The sequence below is a fragment of the Dasypus novemcinctus genome, chromosome 11, assembly GCF_030445035.2.
Source record: "Dasypus novemcinctus isolate mDasNov1 chromosome 11, mDasNov1.1.hap2, whole genome shotgun sequence".
Classification (NCBI taxonomy): Eukaryota; Metazoa; Chordata; class Mammalia; order Cingulata; family Dasypodidae; genus Dasypus; species Dasypus novemcinctus.
The window spans coordinates 11530233-11555628 of NC_080683.1; the positions used below are offsets into that span (position 1 = coordinate 11530233).

Sequence of the window (25396 nt, forward strand, 5' to 3'; positions counted from 1 at the left end):
GACAATTTGCTGAGCTTCTATTCTGACTTCAGTCACGTCACATGTGTATCTCATTCGACACTCGAACTAGCCCTGTGGGGCAGATGTTCTGCTTCTCTTATGGAAGAGGAAAGAGAAGTTCAGAAAGGATAACAGACTCAAGTCGCATGGGTAGCAAACGGTAGAGGCAAGATTCCAGCAGGAATCTCCTGATTCCAAGATGAAACTCTACTGAATCACAGCTGCCGTTCAAGACTGGCACCAGGGGTGACACATGGGGCCACTTCTTTTCTCCAGAACAGCTGGTGAGGGAGTCTGGAACTACTCAAAGAGTCGGGAGCTTTGGCAGTTGGAAACTGGACAGGGAAATGGGGTGGGGACTCCTTCTCACTCCCAGTCTCCATCTTGAGCCTGAACGTTTGGTCAAGAATCTCCCATTTTGAAGCCCGCTTGTCACACGATGGGGGAGAGCAACTGTGGATCAGCATCAGTTCAGGTGGCGAGGCTTCATCAGTGGTCTGACAGAGCTACCTGATATCTCAGCCTTTGGGGCAGCTGCTTCCTTTACTTTCTGCCTTATTCTAAGGGCTCAACATTTTTAGCATTTATTTCGGATAGGATAAAAACATTGCTAATCCGTTCAAGCACTCACATGCCTCCTCGATGAGGCTGTATGTCCTCAATGTCTTAAGGAAGTCTGCAAGTCTGTTTACAAGAGGTAAAGCTGTGGCCCTTGAGAGCTGAGAGGTGTTAGAGACTCATTTGTTCATTCGGTGAGCTGTTAGCGAATGCCAGCTGAGGCTCAGGGATTGTGCTAGGCCCTGGGGATTCTATGTGGTACGGCCACCTCATTTCACAGATGTTGGAACTTGGGCACCACCCTTTAGCTGGTGCCTGGTACATCTTCAAAGCAAAAATGTGATCCCTTAGATCTCAGTGATTTATTCAGCACATTTATGGAGAACCACTGTGTGCCAAGCTCTGTACTTGGTGTTAGGGATATAAAGATACTCTGTCCAGTAGGGAAGATGGATACAAAAATATATAATTGCTGTGCACTGTGCTACATTCTATCCAGAAGTATATGTGTGTGCCCAGAGGAAGCTGAGATAGTTCTGAGAAAGGGAAGCTTGAATTATCTGTCTTTGAAAGTGAAGGAAGCTGCAGAATCCTTTCTTCAAACAAAAACTGAATGGCAAAAAGAGAAACAGAAGCTGCTGTGGTTGAGCTGGAGTGGGTGGAATTCCTGGGGCCCTGCTGCTTGTAGGCGGTCCCCTCGCCTTCACCCCCTGGTCCTGAAGGGCCACGTGGAACATCCAGCTCTCCACAGGGCCTGATTTGGAAGCCCCTGGGCCAGATGATGCCAGCAGGTTCCCACCAGTTCTGGCTCAATCAAGTCGTTCCCCTCCATATGTGGAATTCCTGGTATCACACACCATCTCAATCATTCTAGATGCCCCAGGAAGGCTGTTGACCAAGTGGATGGCAATCTGCTTTTTTTTTTTTTTTTCTTTCTCATAAATTTATCGTCACCAGGTGAATTCCAAAAGGCATTTTGAGACAAAATACACCAAATGGAGAAAAATGGCCACAGCTGAGGCCTCTCTTTAGAGAACAGCAGGGATGCCACAAGATGTCACTGCAGGAATTCTGTTCAGGAGAGAAGAGCTCCTCGGAAGACTCTAAGCTAGAGCAATGCAGTCAAATGGGAGCAGTCAGCCTAGGGGTGTTTTGCAACCCTTCTTGAGGCTCCTGCAGGAACCCAGGGTCCGGTAGCACCCAGCACCCGTGGACCTTGCTTGGAGGCTGCTTTTGTCAAGGAGATCTTTGTCCCTGGGAAAGTGAGAGGAGCTGGGGGGAGGAGGAAGAGAGAAGGAGCACTAGACAAGAGGCTAATATTTTGGGGAATCTCAGACTTGGTTTGGAACCTGCCAATTTCATGTTCTTATTTAATAAACATTGTTATTACTGCTGTTTTTCTACTAGTGTGTATGAAATGTGCTAGAAATGGAGGAAATGGGACTTTCCAGTAGGTTTTATTCTCACAGCAGTTGGGCTAAGGGATACAGACAGAGAAAGGCGTGCTGTCTTTCAATGTGGACTGCTCGTGTTGGGCCACATCTCTGAGCCGCTCAAGGATGGTGACCCTGCCCCTCCATCTACCACAAACGAACGACTGGCCTGATCACTTACCCCAAGTGACCAGACCAGGTCAGCATGGGGTGAGGTCAGTCTCAAGTACAGAGTGGCAGAGTCTATGGCAGGTTTACTCCGAGGTGGCCAAGAGAACTCAAGGGTCCTGAGGTCCCTGACTTAGGGCTGGAAGATGGGATTTTCACTCTTGGGAGAAAGCTAGCTCAGGTGCAAGACGGAGGCTCGGGGTGCAGGGGTGGGGGCTGGTATGCCAATTATCTACTCATTAGTCAGTTAGCAAATGTGGAGGAACTTGAGTGAGTGAGTGTCTGGGGGGTTTCTTCCTCCTAAAAGGCTTCTTTGATCAAGAATTCCTTATTGAAAAATGTTCCATGGCTCAACTGTAGATAAAAGCTTAGATTCAAGGCTCTTAATGAGCTGGTCCCACCTACCATTTTAGCCTTTTCTTCTGACTTCAAATCAACTCCCTGAGAGAGTCATTCTCCCTCATCTCTCTCTCTCTCTTCTCTCTCTCTCTCGCTCACACACACACACCATACAAACATTATCATACACACATTCCCTCTCCCTCTCCCTCACACATACACACACAACAACAACTGCCCACTCTTTCCTGTGGTGCTGAATCCTGCCACTCCTCAAGATGCAGCCCAGGCCTCCAGCCTTTATGACCCTCTCTCCAGGGGACATTTCCTCTGGTAGGTGCCCAAAGTGCTGATGGCCTGTCCCGCTCACCTGACGCACTTCATCTGCTGCTTGGTAATGCGCTGAATTTTAAAATTTTAATCACAGGCACTTGTTAGAGTCTTGATTATGATCTAAACAAGATGCAGTCTCTGATCAAATATTGTTTCAGAAGAGATATTTGAGCGAGAGGCCATACCCCCCATTCTTGGGGCTGGGTTCTCCCTGTTTTATTCCTACTCTGTGCAATCATCAGAAAGCAGAGTACCTGGATCATATTATCTCGGCCACTCACATAAACACTTTTGGTGAGTTATGCTTTAATGTCAGGCTTTTTGCTTTTATGGAAGGTCGATACGAGAATCATCTGGCTGAACAACATTTCAGTATCTTTTGTAAAACTGCAGTTGAAGACATCGTTCACTGTGTCACTCAGTGTCCTTTATACAAGGAGCCACATGATAAATTCTGGCTGGCTTGTGTTCAGTTCCAGGAAGAAATTCTGTTTTTGCAGATAAATTAGTTACCATGCTTCCCGTTGTCAGAAAATGAAAACTATGTAACTCCGGGTGCTTCTAGTTTTGCGTATGACTAGTCAAGAGAGAGCCAAATTTATTGCTTGTGTGTTGTAATTTGCTCAGTTGTCCAGTTCAAAAGCTTCAACTTCTTTAAAATGGACTTTTCTGTTTTCTGTTTAAATGTCTCATTGTGCTTTTCCCTTTTCCAAGACACGTGAGTCTGGAAGTCACCGGGGGAAGCATTCCTTCAGTCATGATTAACACCTATTATCGCCTGTGTGGCTGCTAGGGATGCAAAGATGCATTCGACCAGACTCAGCTTTCCAGGAAACTGCATTTCAGAGTAGAGTATAGCTATGGTAGTAAATAATTTCGAAAGGAGATCAGTGCTCTAGCAGAGATGCATGAGGCTGGATACAAAGTAGGCTTAGCCCAGCTTGGGGAGAACGGGTCAGGGAAGGCTTCATGGAGGAGGTCAAGGTCAAATTGATTTTGTGTGGCTGCAGTGGGAAGGAGACAGTGAATGCAAATTATATGTGTGACATTTAAAAACGCATTAACTTTTTATGTCTGTGTCCCCTCATCCTAGCTAGACTGGACACTCCGAGGGCAGGCGCTGGGTTCGTGCCTGTCTGTGGACTCTGTGGCGCCGAGGAGCAGGGCAGCTGGCGGAGCCCAGGGCCTGGAGCCGGCTGCTTGGGTCTCCATCCTTGGCTGGGTCATAGAGGGCAGGATTCCTCAACCCCTCTGGGCCCTAACTGTAAGCTGGGAATAACAGTACCATCTACTTTATGAGTTGTGAACCTTAAAGAAGAAAATACGCCTAAAGGGCTTAGACTTAAGCCTGGCACATGGTAAAGAGCTCCAGAAATGTTTGCTGCTTAGTCTCCACCGCATTTTCAGCAATGCTCCACCATTTAGGGCAGCTAGCGCAAAAATGCTGTAAAAATACACAACTGAAATCAGCAAAGTGCTCTCAACTCAGGTAGCTGAAGCTAGTTAAATTAGTATCCATTCCAAAGGAGGTTTAACTGAAAAATTACACCGTTTCATGGTGTCTTGAAACAGTGTGTGGGAGTGGGCGCTCCCCAAGGCCCCGGTGACATTTTCAGTTTGTTGCCGGCGTCCCTAGACCTGGTCTGCTCATGGCTCTTCGAGGAGCCCCAGGATCCCAGCCCAGCTCTGGCCTCACCTCCAGTGCCTGCTGGGCCCGAGCCGCTTCTGCCTCCCTTCTGACCTTGGTGGTTTCCCTGCCCACGGACTTTCAAGAGGACCAGGGTGTGGTGGATGTTTGTGTCTCCTGATAGACTGTGTGTGGACAGTAATGAAGACAGAGGTATAATCGGAATTTTCAGCCAGAAAGGGCACTGGGCGTCCTCATAAGAGCACACACACGCACATGCACGGAGCCAGCCTTTTACTTGGCAACTCGTCCAAATTCCAGTAGCATGTTGATAAATGTTTAACAAACAGCTTTCTAAAAAAAAAAAAGACCCTATTTGTAAGCTTTGCCAATTTCCGTGGTGCAAACACTCCTGCAATGGCTGCTTTCAAGGTATGGATGTGATGGCCTGAATGCGGAGCTGGGAAGGGGCACATCATGCGGGGGCACATCATTAGACAGTGTTTCCCTCCTGCAGATACAGTGGGCCTAAGCTACCCCAAGAGCACAGGTAATAGTGAAATGTAGATAGGTAAGTAAGAAGAGAGGAGGTTTGAGTATTTATTACCTTTTTGCTAATATAATTTATTCATTGTAAGTTGGTATAATTTAATTTTTAACAATGGCTGTATCTAACACCTGGCTTCCAAAATTCCTGAGCCTTTATCAAGAGGCTCTCATGGTCTGGAAGGAGCTGGCTCTAGCACGTCACTGGATATGGCTTCCCATCGTCACCCGACAGTCTGTTCAAATTAATCCCTCTCACATAACCACTAAAGGTTTGTTCCTTTGGGACACAGGACTGCCTTTATACAAATTTCCTTACTCATATATCTAGAAACATATTCATGTGCAAAATACATGAGAAAACCTGCTCAGAATTCTCATTCTGCCTCCCTCTTCCTCCAAAAGAAGCTCCAGGGGCCAGGCCATCTCTAAGCCAAGCCCCTTGTTTGGAATGTACCTGGAGAAGAAATGAAGTGCTCCAGACTTCCTGAGAGCTGTGCTCTCCCCTCATTATCTGCAGATGTACACTACTCAAAAGGTACCAAGGGGGGAAGTAGATGTGGCTCAAGTAGTCGGACACCCGCCTACCACATGGGAGGTCCCGTGTTTGATTCATGGTGCCTCCTAAAGAAGATGAACAAGGCAGCGAGCTGATGCAATGGGCTGGCACACTGAGCTGATGCAATGAGACGATGCAATGAGGAAACACAATGAGGGCACACCACAAGACACGCAACAAGCAGGAAGTGGAGATGGCTCAAGCAATTGGGTGCTTCCCTCCCACATAGGAGGTCCTGGGTTTGGATCCTGGAGCCTCCTAAAAAAAGAAGATGTGCAGACACAGAGAGCACACAACGAACAGACACAGAGAGCAGACACCAAGCACAAACAATGGGGTGGGTGAAGAAATAAAAAAAATTTTAAAAAAAGAAAAAGAAAATGGTACCAAGGACTTCTAATAACTGACCATGCTGGTTAGTGTTTACCTCACTAAGGTATTGAAGTGGGTCCATCATTGTTTACTGCGAGCAGTAAATAGCATGGGGCTAAGAGCACCAAGTTTGGACTCAGAAAGAACTGGGCTCAAATCCCAGTTTCAACACTCACTAGCGATATGATCTTGGGAAAGTCATTGAATCACCTTCATCTGGTAAATGCACCCACCACATAGGCTGTTCTGAGGCTCAAAGGAGACACTGATCCAAAAGCAGCGCACAGATCATTCAGTGAACAGGAGCTGCTGTCATCAACTATTGCTGTCATGATCAGTTAGGAATGGCTCTAGAAAGTTCAGAGCAGGGCCCTGAGGGGCTGGGACATAGAGGGGTGAACTCAGGTGGGATGCTGGGAGGAAAATGGCAGGAGGATGAGGAGGCAGCTGGAAGGGTGTGATGCGGGTGCTGACAGCCAGGAGTGGGGAGGAGACAGGGTGAGGGAAATGGGTCCCACAGAGGGGGGACATCCACAGAAGGCTGCACTGATAGCAAACTTTGCTCTTCTTAACCTTTTTTGAGGATTTTAAATGGATTTTCTTTTCCCTGGGCTTGGGTTTCCAAGACCAGGTGAGCTTGTATTACCTTCTGCTTCTCCCAGCAGACTCCACTTTGTACCCACCTATAGCTACTTGCTGCATATGCCGCTGGGTGATTTCTTCCTTCAGGTGACCTGTTAAAGACACAAAGGAAAACCACCAGTGAGTTTGCAAGGCGCTGGATGGAGACCTTAGCCTCAGAGGCATGTGGCAAGCTAAAAAAGGTAGAGAAGGCAGACCAAGGGCAGCAGAACTTCCAAGAAGAGTCCTTCCATGGTCTGGATTGTGGTGGAAGAAGAGGTTGCAAAGGCAGGGGCCCAGCACATTAATTGACTTTGCAGTCAATCATCTTTTCATTTGATCATCTTGGTCTGTCACTCACAACCTCTGCTAGGGACTGCACTTCCGAAATAGTACTGTCTGTTGTTAATTAAGAGGGAACAGGGTTTGATCTTTTTCTAATTTGCAGGGACACTTTTAAATCCACTCCTTCCTTCCAGTTATATGAAATCATGTCAAATTTTAAAAAACGCTGGTTTTAGTTGATGAAAACCTAAACACAACCCCCTAGGTTGATCATTTGATATAAAGATCATACAATTCTAAGTTGCTTTAATAAAGGTGTAGTGTGTAGATCAATGAGTGATAGCTCTACTGTACTCTGCAGTGGTCAATCCACAGAAGGTATTCGGTTTTGGGAGCTACTCTTCACAAAGAACATTAGCAAAATAGAAACTATTCAGAAGATGGTGACTGGGTGGTGAAGGGTCTGAAACTATGCCATAAGAGAAATATCTGAGGTGATCTGGGATGTTTAGATGGAAAAGAAAAGACTAGGAGGGAAGATACGGAGATAACAACTGTCTCTAAATATCTGAATATTGACATATGGATGAAAGAAGACTTATGTCCTACTCCAGAGGGAAGAAGTCAAGTCAAATGAAGGCATACAAGGGGCCCAATATGAGGAAGAAATAGCTCACAATGAGGACTGTCTCAAAATGGATTAAGTTGTCTCAAAATGGACTAATCTCCTGCCAAAGCGGTGAGCCCCTCCCTGAAAGTGCTCGAGCAGAAGCTGGGTGACCATCTGTTGGGTCATTAGAGTGAGAATTTCTGCCTTGCATAGGCACCAGGATGAAATGACCTCCAAGCTTTCTCCCTCTTTAAAATTCCATGATTCCATGCTTGAGGGATGGGCAAAACAGCAGCCCTGGGGTTTGTTTATGTGCAAGAGCTCTGCACACTTGTTAAAATGTCACTGCCATCTGTATCTCATGTCCGCTTGGGGGATGCGATCAAGCCACTGGGGGATTCCAAGAAATCCTGGGAACTTCATCCCTCCTTGTATATTTCTTTCCTCACATGAAGTACATTCCATCTTTCAAAGGCCATGACTGGACTGAGTGTGCAAAAGATGAATAGTCAGTGCAACAGTCACAGGAGACCTTTCATTCACTGAAAGTTCTAGGGCACCAGCAGAAAATTATGACTGGAAGGCAGAGGCCATCCCTTCCCACCAAATTTAGGAATCCTTTCTATAGAATGAAGCAGTCATTTCAGCTCAGATCGTATGTATCTAGGCTTTTCCAATGATTAAATTGTACATGAGGAATTACTTAGGTGGAAGTGAACTCTGCCTCCCTGTAACTTTCAATTATTGAGCCTGATCTGTTTTCTGGAATAGTGTAGAAAAAAATATATTCTCTATTTGGCAGTGAGAGCCCTTCTCACATCTGAGAATGCTTTGATTTCTCCTCTTAGACTTGTCCTCCATTGGCTAAACATGACCAGCTCCTTCAGCTCCTCCTCAGAGGCCACTGTCTCCAGACCTGTCACCATCCCGGGAGAGGACCTGTGGGCACCAAGGAAGTCTGCACTTGGCCTTCTTTGTGCTCCCACTGGGGAGGACTATGCGTAATGAGGAAGCTAAGAACTGAGCACAGCAATGAACGACACCTTAATTCCAAGTGAGGGAAGTTGAGAACTTAGGGAGTGTGTTGAGGGAGGAGGGGTTGGGAATGTAGAAACCTGGCCCAATGATGAGAGTTGGGGAGCCCACAATCAACAGAATAATAATAACCTGGACAGTCAAGGCCACAGATGGGATCTCTCCCCGACCCAGAGTGATATGACCCTTACTGTCTAGATCAGAGGTTCCCAAACTGTGGCATAAGGAAGTTGGGGGTTGGGGGGGGGGGTGGTTCTGGGTTGAAATTTCAATGTACATTAAACATTGTTGACATGATTTTTTAAAGAAGCATAGTACATACATTCTTCAAATGAAAGGATATAATGCTGTGACGATTCCAATGCATCATTTAGAAACATCTCTCAGTTTGGAGTATGTCATTAAGGGCTTTCTCATTCCCACAGTAGGGAGAGCAGATGGCGCCTTGGTGTCCTGCCTGTTCCTGGGTATAGAGACAGGCTGACGTGTACCACAAGAATTTCCCATGCCTGGCACCAGCTTCCTAATGAGACTAGGTGGTGACTTGCTTCTGCAGGGCACATACCAGGCTGCATTCCTCCCTGGAAAGGTGCCTCCCTGACAATGAGCCTTCCCAGTGAGCTTCCCTGGTGCTGCACAGGCCACTTGCTCTGACCAAAGAAGGTCCTCCACCTAGTTCATCATACCTTCTGCTCCCATTGGAATGATCAGGTCCTCTTCCCAAGCCCCAGGGAAGACTTTTGGAATGACATGGCTTGGGAAGAGCTACTCATGTAAATAAAGACAGGGATTTCGCTACCAGAACTGAGAGTTCTATAAACCCCACAAACATAAATACTTATCCTCAGAACAAGGAGGCATCCCTAGGGGACAAAAGTTGTGTCTTTAGAGTGTTCATCCTTATAAAGGTAGTTTAAAAATGTATTTAGGGAGGTGGATGTGGCTCAAGTGATTGGGTTCCTGCCTACCACATGGGAGGTCCTGGATTTGATTCCCGGTGCCTCTTGGAGAACACAAACAAGACAGTGAGCTGGCATAAGGGACTGGCATGGTGAACTGACACAACAAGATGATGCAACAAGGAGACACAAAGAGGAAACACAATGAGAGAGACAACAAAGCAGGGAGTGGAGGTGGCTCAAGTGACTGAGTGCCACTCTCCCATAAGGAAGGTCCTGGGTTTGGTTCCTGGTGCCTCCTAAAGAGAAGATGAGCAGACACAGAGAGCACACAGCGAATGAACACAGAGGGCAGGCAGCAGGTACAAACAATGAGGGGTAGGGAATAAATAAAATAAATCTTTAAAAAAATGTATTTAGTGATGCTCGATTTTGGTGAATGGCTAATGTCTCCTGCCATATGACAATTTTTTTGAGATCTTACCAAATATGCCTCTAAAAATAGCCTTATGGCTGATACCTAGTTGCATTTTCCAGCAGAGCCATTCTTCATGTGAAGATAACAGTCTCTGTAATCTGCTGGATCTTGCAGCTCCACAGGTTTTGGCAAAGAAGGAGTTGAGGGGGATTGCAGAATTCACTCAGCATGCAGCTTGCTGTCACTAGTACAGTGATAAATTTGCTGGTTTTGGCCTGGGTTCCTGGATACATCCCTGTCCAGAGGTACGGAAAAGAGATGAAACGGAAATAGAGCACTCCCAGCCCACTGTGGGAGACGGTCTGGGAGGGAAGCAGGGAGCCCGAACCAGGGTTGAAAACCGAGAGAGCAGGGGAGTAAAGGAAAGCTCTGCTTGTACAAGAATGTTGGTAATGAGTATTTTCCTCCAGTAATTTACAACAGTACATGCCAGAAACACCGCTCCCTTTCTGATTCATTAACTGATGGGTGGGGAGGCAGCAGGGGGTAGAGGTAGTACACTGACCGGCAAGGACCTGTGGAAAGCTCCAGAGGAGATGCATGACCTTGAAGACAACCATGGGCAGGGTCCGTGCCAGGGCGGAGGGCCAGCAAATGGGGGGTGTGGAGAGCAGTGTAAGTAAGTGGAGGTGGCACACTGTATGACTATAGTTATTCTGTTACCAAGAAGTTTATATGAAAAGTATTATCATCATGAAGTAGCAAGACCTAATTTTATATTGATAGTCAATCTTTTGGATGAAAAATTTTTTCTTTACTTTTCAAAATTTATTTTGTATGCATGCTTGAGATTGTTCACCAAGCAAAACCTGCTCCGTTGGTCTGGAGAAAAGAGAAAAGCTATTCGTGGATGACTCCTTCTCAGTATGGCTGTCTGCAGACTGCTGGTGTGATTTTTTCTGTGCTGCTGTGTTTAATGGGGATGTTTAGGTCACAATCAAACAATAAATATTTATCATATGTCTACTTTATGGTAAGCACTATTTCTAAGTGCTGAGAAATATACAAACTAGTGGAAGACCCTATCCTAGCCCCAGGGAATTAGCGTGATAGAGAGTTCAGCAGAATGTGACGCACATGCTTGTCTTTCTAAATGGTGGCCCGTGGCTGACCTCGCTCATTCAACACGGACGGGTGGTTCCTACCGAGCCTCAGCTTGGGTTTTCAGTCCAGCCCTTTGGGAAGCCATAGCCAATCACTTGGAGTTGGACTTGAGATGGAGTAAAACTCTTTGCCATTTTGGTTGTACTAGAAAAAGTATTATTAAGTTGGGAGGTAGCTGGAGCTGAGTTTAAATCACAAGTCTGCTGTGTCCCAGTTGGGTGGGTTATTGACATCTCTAAGCCTCAGTTTCATCATTTAAAAAATGGGAATGGTATAACTGCAATAGCATCTGCTCTACTCTGTCTCAAGATTCTTGCGAGGCCCAGGGGATAATGTACTAGCATATCGGGCTATACCACAGTAATTTTAGGTATTAAGACCCTTTTCAGACACAGTGAAATTCAACTATATCCATAAGATGAAAGGCCCTGAAGGCCAAGGGGCTAGATGGAGACATAAATTGAGAGGAGGGAAAAGTGGCTAGTCGCATTAGGAAAGGCATCGTTACTAGAGGTGAGTCTGGAGTAGATTCAGAAGGGAGGAGGAGTGTTAAAGTGGGGTTGGGAAGGGCATTGCAGTCAGAACTGCTGGGGCTAAAGTGCAGAGAGGGTCAGGTACACGTTGGTTTGGGGCAGAGGTTAGAAGGGAGGGCTTGAAGAGAGGAGTAGGGCTAGAGGGGCACTGACTCACACTTACACTGGATGGAGTCTGGGGTCCCAGGTAACTGCTAAGGTCTCTGGGTCCTGGTAAAATCTATTCTTCTGTTCAACTACGGTACTATAGTATCTAGGGGAAATTAAATTAAACTAAACATCCATAGCAGAATCAGGGTATGGGGAGAATATACAGAATTTGTTGCCTGCCTGAGGGGCCTCTTTGAAAGGGATGGTCCAGTTAGTGCTTCTGAATTCCACTTTCAGCTGTGATGGGGATGTCAGTCTTTGTACTAACACAGTGGATTCATGATTACCAAAAGTTTAGATCTTAAAGGTTGTTTGTAAGGCTACTTGTAAATCCAGCAGGCCTAGGGTATATTAAATGTGTAAATGAATTTGCAACAAACAGGAACATGTAAGTCCTTCGAAGCCTTCAAATCAGGCGTATTCATCTCTTCCTTGCTAATTTATATTTTGTCAAACTTTATCCAAACTTGTTGGTATACTTTGAGAATCTTTTAAGGCAGGAACCACTCTTTCCCATTGTTAGAGCTGAAAACATGGCAATGGTGGATGAAGTAAGGAAGAGAATAACAAGAAGACATCACTGGGTTAGATTACAAGACATATTTCTGAAGACCAGAAGTGGGACAGAAATGCAAAATGGTGAGTGAAGACAAAGCCTTCAGTAAGCAGGGTTCTGGTTCAGAAGCAGGACGGTCACTAAAAGTGCACCATGCAAAATAGAAGACGAGAGCAGGGTCATAGTTTGAAGCTGTGGGGTTGGGTGAGACAGCCCATCACCCAACCTTGAGTGAAAGGGGAATGAGGAAAAGTACTGCAGATGTTGCCTAGGGCTCTAGTTCTCGCCCCACTGCAAACCCACGGAGGGAGAAGGGTCCACACGCAGCCTCCTCCAGCTGCTATGCCAAGCTACCAGCTCACTGGATGGCAGGATCTGCCTTATCCCTAATGCTACCATGGAGCAGTCTCTCCAAATTATCTTTATTAGATCTTGTTACAGATTGGGAGCCTGGAGGGTCTGTCAGACAAAGGGCTGAACAAGACGGGAGAGAGAGAAATAAAGAGGAATAAAATGTGTTTCATTAAAAATGGGTCTGCACACCAAAATGTCAAAATAGATGAAGGAATCTAATGCTAAAAAAGATAATTAACAAAATCAACAGAAGAACATTAATTCATTTCTGATGAAAGTAATTTTACAGACAGGCAAATAAAGACATTTATTGATGCAGAGGTACAGAGGGTTGAGTTAACCTTACTCTACCCTTATCAGTCTGTGCAAGGTCTTTCTTATATGTATGTATGGTATGTGCATCTGTATGTATGTATATATGCATGAATGTATACATAAAAATGTATTTTTTTCTCCATGCCTGATGCCTCATGCTCCGATTCCTCTCTTCTCTAATAGGCAACTATTCCAATAGGTTTGATGTATATTCTTTTATTTGTATGTGTTCTTATATAATTTGTACAAAATTTTTCATGCAATTTTTTTTAAAGATTTGTTTATTTATTTCTCTCCCCTTCCCCCCCACCCCACCCCGGTTGTCTGTTCTCTGTGTCTATTTGCTGCGTCTTTTTCGTCTGCTTCTGTTGTTGTCAGTGGCACAGGAATCTGTGTTTCTTTTTGTTGATTCATCTTGTTTTGTCAGCTCTCTGTGTGTGCAGCACCATTCCTGGGCAGGCTGCACTTTCTTTTTGCGCTGGGCGGCTCTCCTTACGGGGTGCTCTCCTTGCGCGTGGGGCTCCCCTACGTGGGGGACACCCCTGCATGGCAGGGCACTCCCTGCGTGCATCAGCACTGTGCATGGGCCAGCTCCACACAGGTCAAGGAGGTCCAGGGTTTAAACCGCGGACTTCCCATGTGGTAGATGGATGCCCTAACCACTGGGCCAAGTCCACCGCCTTTTCATGCAAATTTAAATTATATTAAATAATATTGTGCTACTGATCTCACTTTGTTTCTTACTTATTATCAGTACTATGTTTTTGACATCTATGCATTTTGCTATATGTGCATCTAGCCTGCACCCCAACATTTTACTTCCATTTCCTAAGGGTTGCACAACTGAATTGATTCCCACTCCTACTAATACAAAGAGTGCTGTGATGACCATCCTCGGACATGTTTCCTTATAAAGCTGTGAGTAGATTCCTCTTGGGGTCTCAGCAGATCTGTATATTTAATTTTAATACTGCTCTCTATAATGGCTGCACCAGTCTATACTCATGAGACAAAGACTTTAAAATAAGTATGTTGAGGATACTCAAAGAGATTAAGGAAGGCATAAGTATTCTTTAAAAGGAATAAGAAATTATGAAACCAGTAGGTATAAGTGAAATAAGAATATTTAGCACAAAGCAAAATAAATAAAAATGGGAAAGAGCAGTTAAAAAATCACAGAGAAGTGACTGAGATACTGCAAACATTTTTCTATGAAGAGCTTTAGAAGAAGGGAATGGGGGCAATGGTGAAGAAGCATTATTTGAAGAGACAGTAGCTGAGATTCTCCAGGATTGAAGAAAGACATAAGCTCTTGAGTTGGAAGTGCACTCTGAGTATTGAGCATGAGAAATAAAAATAAATCCACCTGAAGACACATCATAGTGAAACTACAGAACTTCAAGGAAGAAAAGCTACCATGAAGAGCTTCCAGGGGACCTGCCAAGGGCACTACTTAGAGGACAACTCATTCCTCACTGTCAACAGCTGGAGCCAAGAGATAATGGAGGGACATAACTTGAATTTTATACATAGTTAAATTATCCTTCTTACATGAGGGACACAAGGAAGACATTTTTCATCAGACAATAACTAAGAGCATTTACTACCCACAGATCCTTATTGTCTAAAATAACTCAACAGAGAGGCAGCCAAGCATGAAGATTGCTGGGTTTGCCTCCTAGTACTCACAATGGAGGCTAGTTTGTCGGGGCTCCTCAGTGACCGTGGAGGTGGAGGTCTGGGTTCATTTAGAGAATATAAAACAACCCCAAGCGCTAATATATTTGATCCTGCAATGGATGTCATTTGAAAAACTTGGATTAAAACATGAAAACAGCAAGTTTAACATTATTCTTTGATAACAAATAATAAACTCACTCCAAGATAAAACCTGATTCTATTCACTTAATTTTGAATCAGCCAGTGCTTTAAAAAACCCATGGGAAGAAAGATGCCCCACTTCAGGCTCACTGCTGGTCAGACTGCCACCTACCCTGTAAAATGATTGCCTTGCACACAGTTGGTGTTTCTGCCACTTACTGTTTAACCTTGGACAAGTTACTGAATCTCAGTGTGCCTCGGTCTCCTCATCTGTAAAATGAGGATTAGCATTTTACATTGTGAGGATTCAATTAACTCATATACATAATGTGCTTAGAAGAGTGCCTGGCATTTAATAGGAACTATGTAAATGCAAGCAATTATTATTTTCATTAGCAAGAATAAAAATAGAGAGGTGTGGCATAAAAAATAATGGTTAGCATAAAGAGGAACAAAATATTTAAGTAAAAATATTTAACTATTGACCACAAAAATATAAGCACATGTTAAAGAAAGATAAAATTAAAACTTCAAGTAACCATAACCAGATGGAGGTTAAGTGCGGGGGCGGGGGGTGGGGATGGGTAGTTAAAGTACACTATCTATCCTGATGTGGCTGGGAGGAGGCTCCATTTGGAATAACTGCAGACATTCTAGTTACTTTTTAACTCTAAAAGACTATAGGTACATAGAGTAGCAGCCAAATCAGTAGAAGATCAGAGAAAAAGGCGGGGGGTGGGGGAGTGGGTGCAAAAAATTAAACAATTCAACACAAGACAGGGAAGGGAAAAAAAAGAAGCAAAGGAAAAACCCGGTGTTTGGTCAAACAACCTGTGGTAGGGGACAGTCCTAGCAGAAGCTAATGATTTACCCTGGAGCCCACAGATATATCCTGTGCTCAGGACCAGGTATGTGGGTATAGCAAGATAAAAGTCAATCCCCTGATAGATAAGGGGGCTGCTGGTACATTCCTTCCCCTATTGTCCCCAGCATTTGTAAGTATTCACTGGTCACAGTCTGACTAAGGTGGGCATGCTTTACGGCATCTGGCTCACAACCCGGTGGTAGATCAGTCCCTGATAAGGAGGGAGTGGGGTCCCTTCACTCCAACACACACACAAGGGGGGATATTCTGCATTCAACATCTCCCTGCATCAGCCACGGATTGAGACCCGCTGGCTATGGGGAACCGAGGCCCACTAGCGAAGCTGATTTTGCTCTGTCTCTTCTCTGTGTGAGTAAATTGTTCCTTCTGGTACTCTGTGAGCCGTGCTGCTGTTTGTGACCCCAAGAGGGTAATGGAGTGGGTTGACACCTCTGGTATCTCTGATGTACATAAACAATTACAAAAGCCCCACACATGTGTGTATGTGTAACCACATGTGTGTGCATGCATCTATATATACTCGTATGGCCACGGGGGTAGGATGTGAGAGGATATCTACAAAACTGCTAAGATAGTTTACTTGAGGCTGGGAGTACGTGGAGGATGAATTGGGTGGGAGACGTGGGAACTAAGCAAGACAAAAAAGCCACCCCACTTTTATAAGGGGCATGATTTATGGTTTATGCAAAACTATATTTGCATATATTTATAAAGAGAAATTAACATTTAAAAGTCCCCTGAAATAGGCTTCCTTGACAGAAAAATGTGAGGTGACTACGGCATGCTGGAAACTGTGCTTGGGCGCCTGTGTCACACGTGGGGTCCTGTTAAGTGTGGTGAGAGTATTCACAGCCCAGGTCTCAGCAGTAGGCACAGGGAGGTGAGGAGTGTGAACCGTCAGGTTATTTTCCAGAGCTTCGTTTTTGCCCACTAGCCTGGTCAAGAGGACAGAGAGTCAGAGGGAACCTAGAGGACAGCGGCCAGCCCAAGGGATTTCCATCAGCCTGGGGTAAGGGAGGCCTCCGAGGAGGCTGTAACCATCGTGGGGTCAGGGAGGTAGGTCCTTCCCTGGGGTTCCCAAGGAGAAGGGCCCAGATTTAGGGCACTAAGCAGGAGACCAGGGTGGGCCTTATTGCTGGGCAAATGTTTTTTAAACATCTCATTCCAAAATGACATTTCAATTCTCTAGATTCAAGATTCTTCTTCCATTTAGTGCACTAAACATTGTATTTGATAACGTTATTAAATCACAAAGAGAGAAAAAGGTAGATCATTCTTAAAAAATCAATAATTTCAAGAAAAACATCATTGTAACTTGCCAGGTTTTCCCCCGTGGGACTTTCCACAAGCACTCCCCATCATCCTGGCCCTATCTTCTAGAAGAGGATGCACCCAGTAATTGATGAGCATTTCAACTCAGGATGAAAACACCAGACAGTAGTCTGGGCTTTTAAGACAGCTCCATTCTTATCGGCTGCACAGTACACAATGATCACATTTTGGGGAATGCTCTCATTTATAAAAAATGACCAAATTATACCATGTCTGGGAGACTTGATTTCTTTTCCTAAGGGACATTCATTCCTGCTACCAAAGTAATCATCATAATCACACAAGATTAGTGCATTTTTTCTGAAGCTTAGGCATTTGGCTACTGTATATGCTTAATTAAGCTAAGGAGCTTACTGATATCACTATTCCAGTATGTGATAATATTCCATAAACATATTCAAAGAATTAAGTAAATAGGAGCATTTGTTAAAAGCCTGAACAAATGTGGAGATGGAAGTAGGTGAGCATAAGGAAAATTTTCAGCTCAGCAACCAGGATGAATTCTTAAACACTAAACATCTCTGGGAGCAGAAGGCACACGGTTATGTTGGCACCCATTCAAAGGATGTTACTTTAGATGCTTGGAAGTTATTTTCTCAGGGAGAGACATAACCAGCTTCGAAGGCCTGCCCTGGAGGAGTAGCCGTAGATCCCAATCGTTCTTTCCATTTGAACACAAGGTTCTGGTTGCCAAGGATGCTATCTGGGGCAAGAGGAGGGCCTGCAGCTGTGGCCTGTGACTCCCATCCAGGCAGCCCCAAAGGTAGTGTAGGGGACACTCCCGGGGGGCATTCAAGGCTCCTCTGTTCCAGTGTGGGTGGGACAGGTACATTCTACCTCTTCTTTTTTTTTTCTTATTATTAATATATTTTTTTAAAGAAGCTTTAGTTTACATAAATGTTACATTAAAAATACAGGGGATTCACATACACTCCACCCCTTCCCCCTTCTACACTTTTTCCCATTAACGACATCTTTCATTAGTTAAAAAATGGTACATTTTTTACAATTGATGAACACATATTGAAGCATTGCTACTAACCATGGACTAGAGTTTATGTTATGGTTTACACTTTGCACCACACTATTTTATAGGTTTTGACAAAATATATAATGGTCTGTATTCATCAATACAATGTCATGCAGAATAATTCCAATGTCCCCCAAAATGCCCCATGTTATACCTATTCATCCCTCTCCCTCCCCTCAGAACCTCTGGTGACCACTGTCTTTATGTCAGTGTTACAATGTGCTTCCATTGCTAGAATAATAATAAGTCTACTTTAGTCCACAGTTGCTTTCCCCCCTCATGTTTGCTCATTCCTCTATCTTGAGGATTTGGGATGGTGATGTCCACCCTGCTTCTGATTGAGAAGGGCCTAGATCCCATGGGGCAGGTTTTACCTCTTCTTCAAGCCCTCTACTCACACTGGAGGCTAGTTTGTTGGGGTTCCTCAATGACCACGGAGGTGGAGGCCTGCGTTCATTTAGAGAATATGAAACAACCCCCAAGTGCTAATATATTTGATCCTGCAATGGACGTCATTTGAAAAACTTGGATTAAAACATGAAAACAGCAAGTTTAACATTATTCTTTGATACAAATAATAAACTCACTCCAAGATAAAACCTGATTCTGTTCACTTACTTTGGAATCAGCCAGTGCTTTAAAAAATCCATGGGAAGAAATATGCCCCACTTTAGGCTCACTGCTGGTCAAACTGCCACCTAGCCTGTAAAATAATTGCCTTGCACACAGTTGGTGTTATGTCATGTGGGACCTGACCTCCATCTGAAGAGGTTGGAGAGTAAGAGAACATGCCAATGAGTTTGCAAATAAAAAAACAATTGGATGGAAATGTTTTCAGCTTCCAGGTTCAAAGGTCATTTCTGTATCCTGCACAGGTGTGTTGCTTCTCTCTGATGCAGAACCCATGAGGCCTCCTACGCTCGTCTCTGCAGTCACCTACCATGCAGGTGGGGCAGAGGGTGGGATATCTCAGTGCAACTCAGGAGAACTGCTCAAGGGAGCTGAAGGGGGCTGAGCCCGAGGGAGCACTGGGAAGTAGGGTGGAAGCAGGAAGCCAAGGAAGGGCGGCTGGCCTTCCGGGACAACAGGACAGTGGTGAAAGCTCAGGTGGTGGGAGAGGCTTTAGAAAAAGGCAGGAGAATTGGGGATGGAATCCTGTGTCTGGAAGAGTGGAAAGAATGTGGGTTTTGGAACCGGTGGACTGGCATTGCCACTTCTTATCTGTGTGGCCTTGGGCAAGCTATTTAAACTCTTTGAGCCCCTGTTTCTTCACCTAAATTAGGTCAACAACACCAACCTTGCACAGTTGCTGCAAGAATTAGATAAAATGTACATAAAGCGTCTAGCATAGTGCCTGGCACGTTGCAGGTGACAATGAATGGTGGTAATAATGGTTGGTGGTGGTAGGGAGAGTAACGATTGTGGAGGGAGGGCCTGATTTATAAATGATACTGCAAGGAAGACTGAAGAAAGCACACCCACTGTAGTTGTAACTAAGGCCCTGATTATGCTCAAATATGGCATGACATCTACGTTTCCCCATCCTCTCTTCTCTGGAAACATCATAAAAGACCTGAATCTAAGGTTATCTTGGGCCCGGTGAGCGTCCATCTCCCAGTGTGGGCAGTCATTTTGCCTTGCAATAGTCCCATTTAGGGCTTTACAAAGCAGAACTGCTCCTTTCAGCAGTCCCTGGATCCAAACACAACCTTTTACAGTGGTGGGACCCCACACTTACTAAACCATTTGCCTTCTCTTTAGTTATGCACCCTCGAAGTCACCATTACTTTCATTAGTAATTAGGGTCTTTTATGTTCTTTTATAGCCAAACATGACTGATTTCATCACTTGGAAGTAAAAGACATTTTTTTGAGATCCCCTTTTCCAACACACATACATATCATGATGAAGTTTGATTATACTTCAGCATACATAGGTAAGCAAATCACACTCTATGCAACATTCCTTTCACCAACTTTTTTTTGTACATAGAGAAGTTACGGGTTTAGAGAAAAATCATGCATAAAATACAGGGTTCGTATATACCATCTTACTTAGTGTGGTAAATTTGTTACAATTGATGGTTGTACATTTTAATAATTGTACTATTAATTATAGTCCATGATTTACTTAAGGTTCACTGTTTGTGTTGTACAGTTCCATGGATTTTTAAAAAATTTTATTCTAGTGGGAAGCGGCTGTGGCTCAATCAGTTGGGCTCCTGTCTACCATAGGGAGGCCCTGGGGTCATGTCCCAGGGCCTCCTTGTGAAAGCAGGCTCACCTGCACACTGCAGAGAGCCGCCAACCTGGGCACCATGGAGTGCCGCCCGGCCCGCAAGTGCCACAGAGAGCTGACTCAGCAAGGTGATGCAACAAAAAGGGAGACAAGAAAAAAAAATAAAACAGAAGAGCATGCAGCTAATGGACACAGAGAGCAGACAGCAAGCAAGCCGCAAGGGGGGGCAGGGATAAATAAAAAAAATAAATACAGACACAGAAGAATGCACAGTGAATTGGCACAGAGACCAGACAGCATGCAAAAAGCTGCAAGTGGGGTGGGGGGCGGGGATAAAAAACAATTTTATTCTAGTAACATATATACAGCCTAAAATTTCCCCTTTTAACCATGTTCAAATATATAATTCAGTGCTGTTAATTATGTTCACAATGTGATGTTATCATAACCAATATCCATTGCCAAAACTCTTCCATCATCCCAAACAGAAATTGTGAACTTTAATCATTAATTCCCTATTCCCTCCCTCCTGGCCCCTGGGTACCTAATAAGTTTGCTTGCAATGATGGTGATAATAGTCCTGTTTTCAGAGCCTGGGATCACACCCTCATTCTTTCTTTTTTCTTCTTCTTCCAGAAAATAGCACTAGAGTGAGTTCTCTTTTTGTTTCTTTTGTGGCTAAATACTACCAAAGAGGACAGAGGCAGAGAATGATTTGCCCACCATTTTGCTTTTAGGAATGACACATTTCAGGAAGAACACAGCCCCCTCCCCATCTTGAGTTCTGCTTACATGAAATTCTGCTTCTATATGCTGATTTCAGTCATGGTAGGCATAAGCTGGTTATTTGGCAGATAATTTGGAGAATAAGGAAACTCAGGGAGCTGGGACTAGAAAAAGGAGGCAAAGCAGATAGCAGACTGGAAGGGGAGGTTTTTGCAATGAAGCTGTGGGAGGCATAAAGGAAGTTCAAGGGGGAAGTACACCAGTCCCGAGAGCTACACTTCATCCATCAAAGGGGACAGCAGGGGGAGTGGGGGATTGAAACGTGTAAGAAGGACCTAAGGCACAGGTTTTGGGGCTGTGTCTCCAAGTGATAACATCAGAAAGGCAGTGAACATTCAGGGAGAGGAAAAACAGACACAGAGAAGGAATTGCCACAACAGGCAGAGATAAAAATTAATTTACAAGCTTCATGTTGAAAGTTCAGGAGAGAGGGATACTGAAAAATTTAAACTGTACAAGGATGGTAAATGGAAGTTCAACATATAGAAACCATTATGAAAAACTTAAGATAAATTAAATGTTATTACATGTGCTTTAGTTTAGTGAATAAAAAATATTTGTAGGGACTTTCATAGGTTTACTTACAAAGCCAATCTTTCTTTTCATATGAAGGCTTTTATTTTTTCTCATCCTCAATTTCAGCTTTTCCTATCACAGGGATGTTCAGGCCCATCACAGTTGGGGAGTGTAGCGGTTCGATATTATTGATGAATTCCAAAAAGAAATATTTGATTAGGTTTGTAAACTAATCTTTTCCTCTGGGCATATGAGATTATATTGGATTCAGAGGTTTAATTGCTTAAGTAATCAAGTCAGTAGGGCATTGAGGCCCTGCCCTTTGGTGGGTAGGGACTCTCAATAAAAGGTATGGCAAAGGACAGAGTTGGGGGTTTGTGATGTTGTAGTTTTGATGTTGGAGTTTGATGCTGAAGCCTTAGCTGGAGCCCTGGGAAGTAAGCTCACAGAGGAAACAGAAGCAAGGCCCTGGAAGAGAGGAACCCAGGAAGCCTGAACCCTTGCAAACATTGGCAGCCATCTTGCTCCAGCACATGAAAACAGACTTTGGTGAGGGAAGTAACTTATGCTTATGGCCTGGTATCTGTAAGCTCCTACCCCAAATACATACCCTTTATAAAAACCAACTGATTTCTGGTATTTTTGCATCAGCCCCTTTAACTCACTAATACAGAATTTGGTACCAGGAGTGGGGTAGTGCTTTTGCAATTACCAAAATGCTGGAATGGTTTTATAAATGGGTAAGGGGTATTTTTTTGGAGGAATTGTGAGATGCTTGATGGAAAAGACCTAAATTGTTTTGCAGAGACTACTGATGGCAATATCGATGCTAAAGAGACTTTTTATGATGCCTTAGAAGTAAATGATGAAACTATTATTGGAAACTGGAGGAAAGGCGATCCATGTTTTAAAGTTGCAGAGAACTTAGCAAGATTAACTTCTGGTGTTTCATGGATGGCAAAATTTGAAAATGGTGAGCCTGGGCATTTAGCTGAAGAAATTTCCAAAGTAAACTTGGAGAATGCAGCTTGACTTCCGTTTGCAGCTTATAGCCAAATGCTAGGTGAAAGAGATAAGCTAATGACTGAACTGTCAGGCACAAAGAAAACAGAATGTCATTCTGGAAATTCCAAGCCTCTGGAACTCAAGCTTCCAGATGAAAGTGTCCCATTGGAGGACTTAACTTAATTTGGAACTGGTAACTCAAGATTGAAGATGCAGTTATCTAGGAAAGACCTGTGGAAAGTCTTACTATCTGATGTCTTGGACCCCTACTTCCCGCATGCTAAACCAACAGACTTTTTGAGAAAGCTGTATGAACAAAACCACTGTCAGTCTGGAATAAAAAGGACATGGAAAGAAGAGACTGAAGGACAAACAGCTTTAAGAGGAAAACCATGGAAGCTGAGATCTGGAACTAGGACATGACCTTGGGCCAAAAAAGGAACCCCACCCATGTGTACAGAGAGGGTAAGTTTGCCCCAGGAGTTGAAAAAGGTGGATACTTCTGTCTGATGTTCGGGGAGAGTTTTGCTGCCCCAGGGTATAGAGAGGGTAGAGCACATTCCCCAAGTATTAGGGTGGTTAAGGTCAGCACCCCACAGGTCTGAGAGGGATGGACCTGTCCCTCAAAGTAGGGGAGGCCAGCTGGTCAACTCGTTGCTCTAAGAGGGTTGAGCCTGTATGCCAAAGGTTAGGGGGAATGTTGTCTTCCCATCACTGTACTAGGAGGGTTAAGACTCTAACCCAAAGATTGGGTAAGTTGTGGCAATCACAGCAACACTCTTGGAGGGAGCGGTCTAGAGCTTGGTCAACATCCAGATGCTTGATGAGGGAGGAACCAAGAAAATAGCCATTGGGCAAGCATGTGGAAAGGATGGGTTCCCATAAGGCGCAAGGAGAAGACATTATCTTAAGAATGACTCTTGGACTGAAATCGAATGGAGGATGCCTTGCAGGTTTACTGAACTGCAGAGGACTCGTGACTCATGTTTCCTTCCCAATTTCTTCTTATTGTAATGAAAATGTTTAGCCTTTGTCCATTTGTGTATTGGAAGTAGATGAATTGTATTTTAAGTTTGAGAGGTCCCTGTAGCAGACAGGACCTTGCCCCAGGACAAACTGTGTTTCTTTACATTGATTGTGATATGATTTAGTACTTGCATTGTTACTGATTTAAGGTTTTTTGAATATTGTAATGTCTTTTTGGAATTCAGAGAGTAGAGTGTAGCAGTTTGATATTGATGAATTCCAAAAGGAAATATTGGATTCTGTTTGTAAACTGATCTTTTCCTCTGGGCATATGAGATTATATTGGATTCAGTAGGGCATTGAGTCCCTGCCCTTTGGTGGGTGAGGACTCACAGATAAAAGGCATGGCTAAGGACAGAGTTGGGGGGCTTTTGATGTTGGAGTCTGATGCTGAAGCCTTAAGATGGAGCCCCGGGAAGTAAGCTCACAGAGGAAACAGAAGCAAGACCCTGGAAGAGAGGAACTCTGAGCCCAGGAAGAAATAAGCCCTGGGAAGAGAGGAACCCTGAACCCAAAGAGAAGCAAGTCCCTGGAAGGGAGGAACCTAGACGTCGGCACCATCTTGCTCCAACACGTGAAAATAGAGGTTGGTGAGGGAAGTAACTTATGCTTATGGCCTGGTATCTGTAAACTCCTACCCCAAATAAATACCCTTTATAAACACCAACCGATTTCTGGTATTTTGCATCAGCATCCCTTTAGCTGACTAATACAGGGAGGGATGGATAACTGTACTCCATAAATTAGAAGACATGGCAGTGTACATCTTTTCATTCTGATTTCAGCAGAAGCCGGTTTCCTTTCAGCTCAATAGACTGTTGGCCATCAGCTGCTCCAACAGATATAACAGGTACCAGAGGGAGACCAGATCTTCACATTCTTTGAACTTGGAAGCTTGCAATTTTCAAAATTAGGAGGAGCTTCTGCTATTATGGGAGAATCTGGATATTATCTTTGAGGTAAATGTAGCTCCATTTGAGATATTCTAATCATTTTAATGGACCTTTGAGATATGTACATATAAGATAAAGAGCTGCCATTATTCTTAGAGAACCACTATAATTGAAATAACTCAAACACAGGTGCTTCAGGGTAAGAGTTAGGTATTCTGTTAAGTGTTTTGTGTTCAGAAACACAGACTGGTTGTTTCTTTAGCAGAGCTAGGTGCACAGCTAGAGAATTTTTTTTCTTTTCTAAATCTGCATGTAGATTACCCTACGTAGAGTTTGTGCTTGGACTTTGCAGGGATTTGCTCTTGTCCAAGCTCTTGCCCTGGCACATTGGGAGCAGAGCGTAGACTATGGTGGGGTGGACTTGTGGACTTAATCTTGTCCTCAATTTGCAGGTACCAAATCGTGGTAACAACACTGGGGGGAGGGTGCTACAGGTATTTAGTACTCTGGGCCTGGAGCTGCCAAGTGAAGGACTTCTGGTCTCAACATGCCAATGGTACCCCATTGAGAAATATTATTTTCAAGGAAAAATATAACCAGGAGCTGGTCACTGGGTGCAGCCCCACCTAGACTGGTGATGTGCTTGTGTTATTTAAGACCAAATAGCCCAGAGCTGGGGAAAATGAGGACTGTGAATTATCTGGTAAGGGCTGAGTCCAGAAAATACTCTGAAGAGAATGCATGTGTACTCTCTTCTCTTCTTTAGCCAATGTCCAAACAGGTTGCTGCTTGCAGTGCACCTGGCTGAGGGGATGTGGAGGCCTCCAAAAGCAAGGCCCAGGGCCACTCAGTAAAGGCCCTCCAAGAGCCCCACTCTCAGAAGTAGCTCTCAATTACTGTCCAGGAGGCATTTCCGCTAGCCCCAAGCTTTCAGCAAGGCCCTGAACAGGTCTGCCTGGCCTAGCTGGATGTGGTAGCCAGGAGCACA

General features: G+C 44.3%; 1 protein-coding gene across 1 annotated transcript in view; it reads right to left on the minus strand.

The window, feature by feature from the left end:
- Positions 1–25396, minus strand: part of KIF6 (kinesin family member 6) — a 484487-nt gene that overhangs the window by 39320 nt on the left and 419771 nt on the right. Inside the window, exon 16 of the mRNA XM_058306677.1 lies at positions 6619–6669. Coding sequence (XP_058162660.1) covers positions 6619–6669 — 51 coding nt within the window. The remainder of the gene's footprint in view (positions 1–6618; positions 6670–25396) is intronic.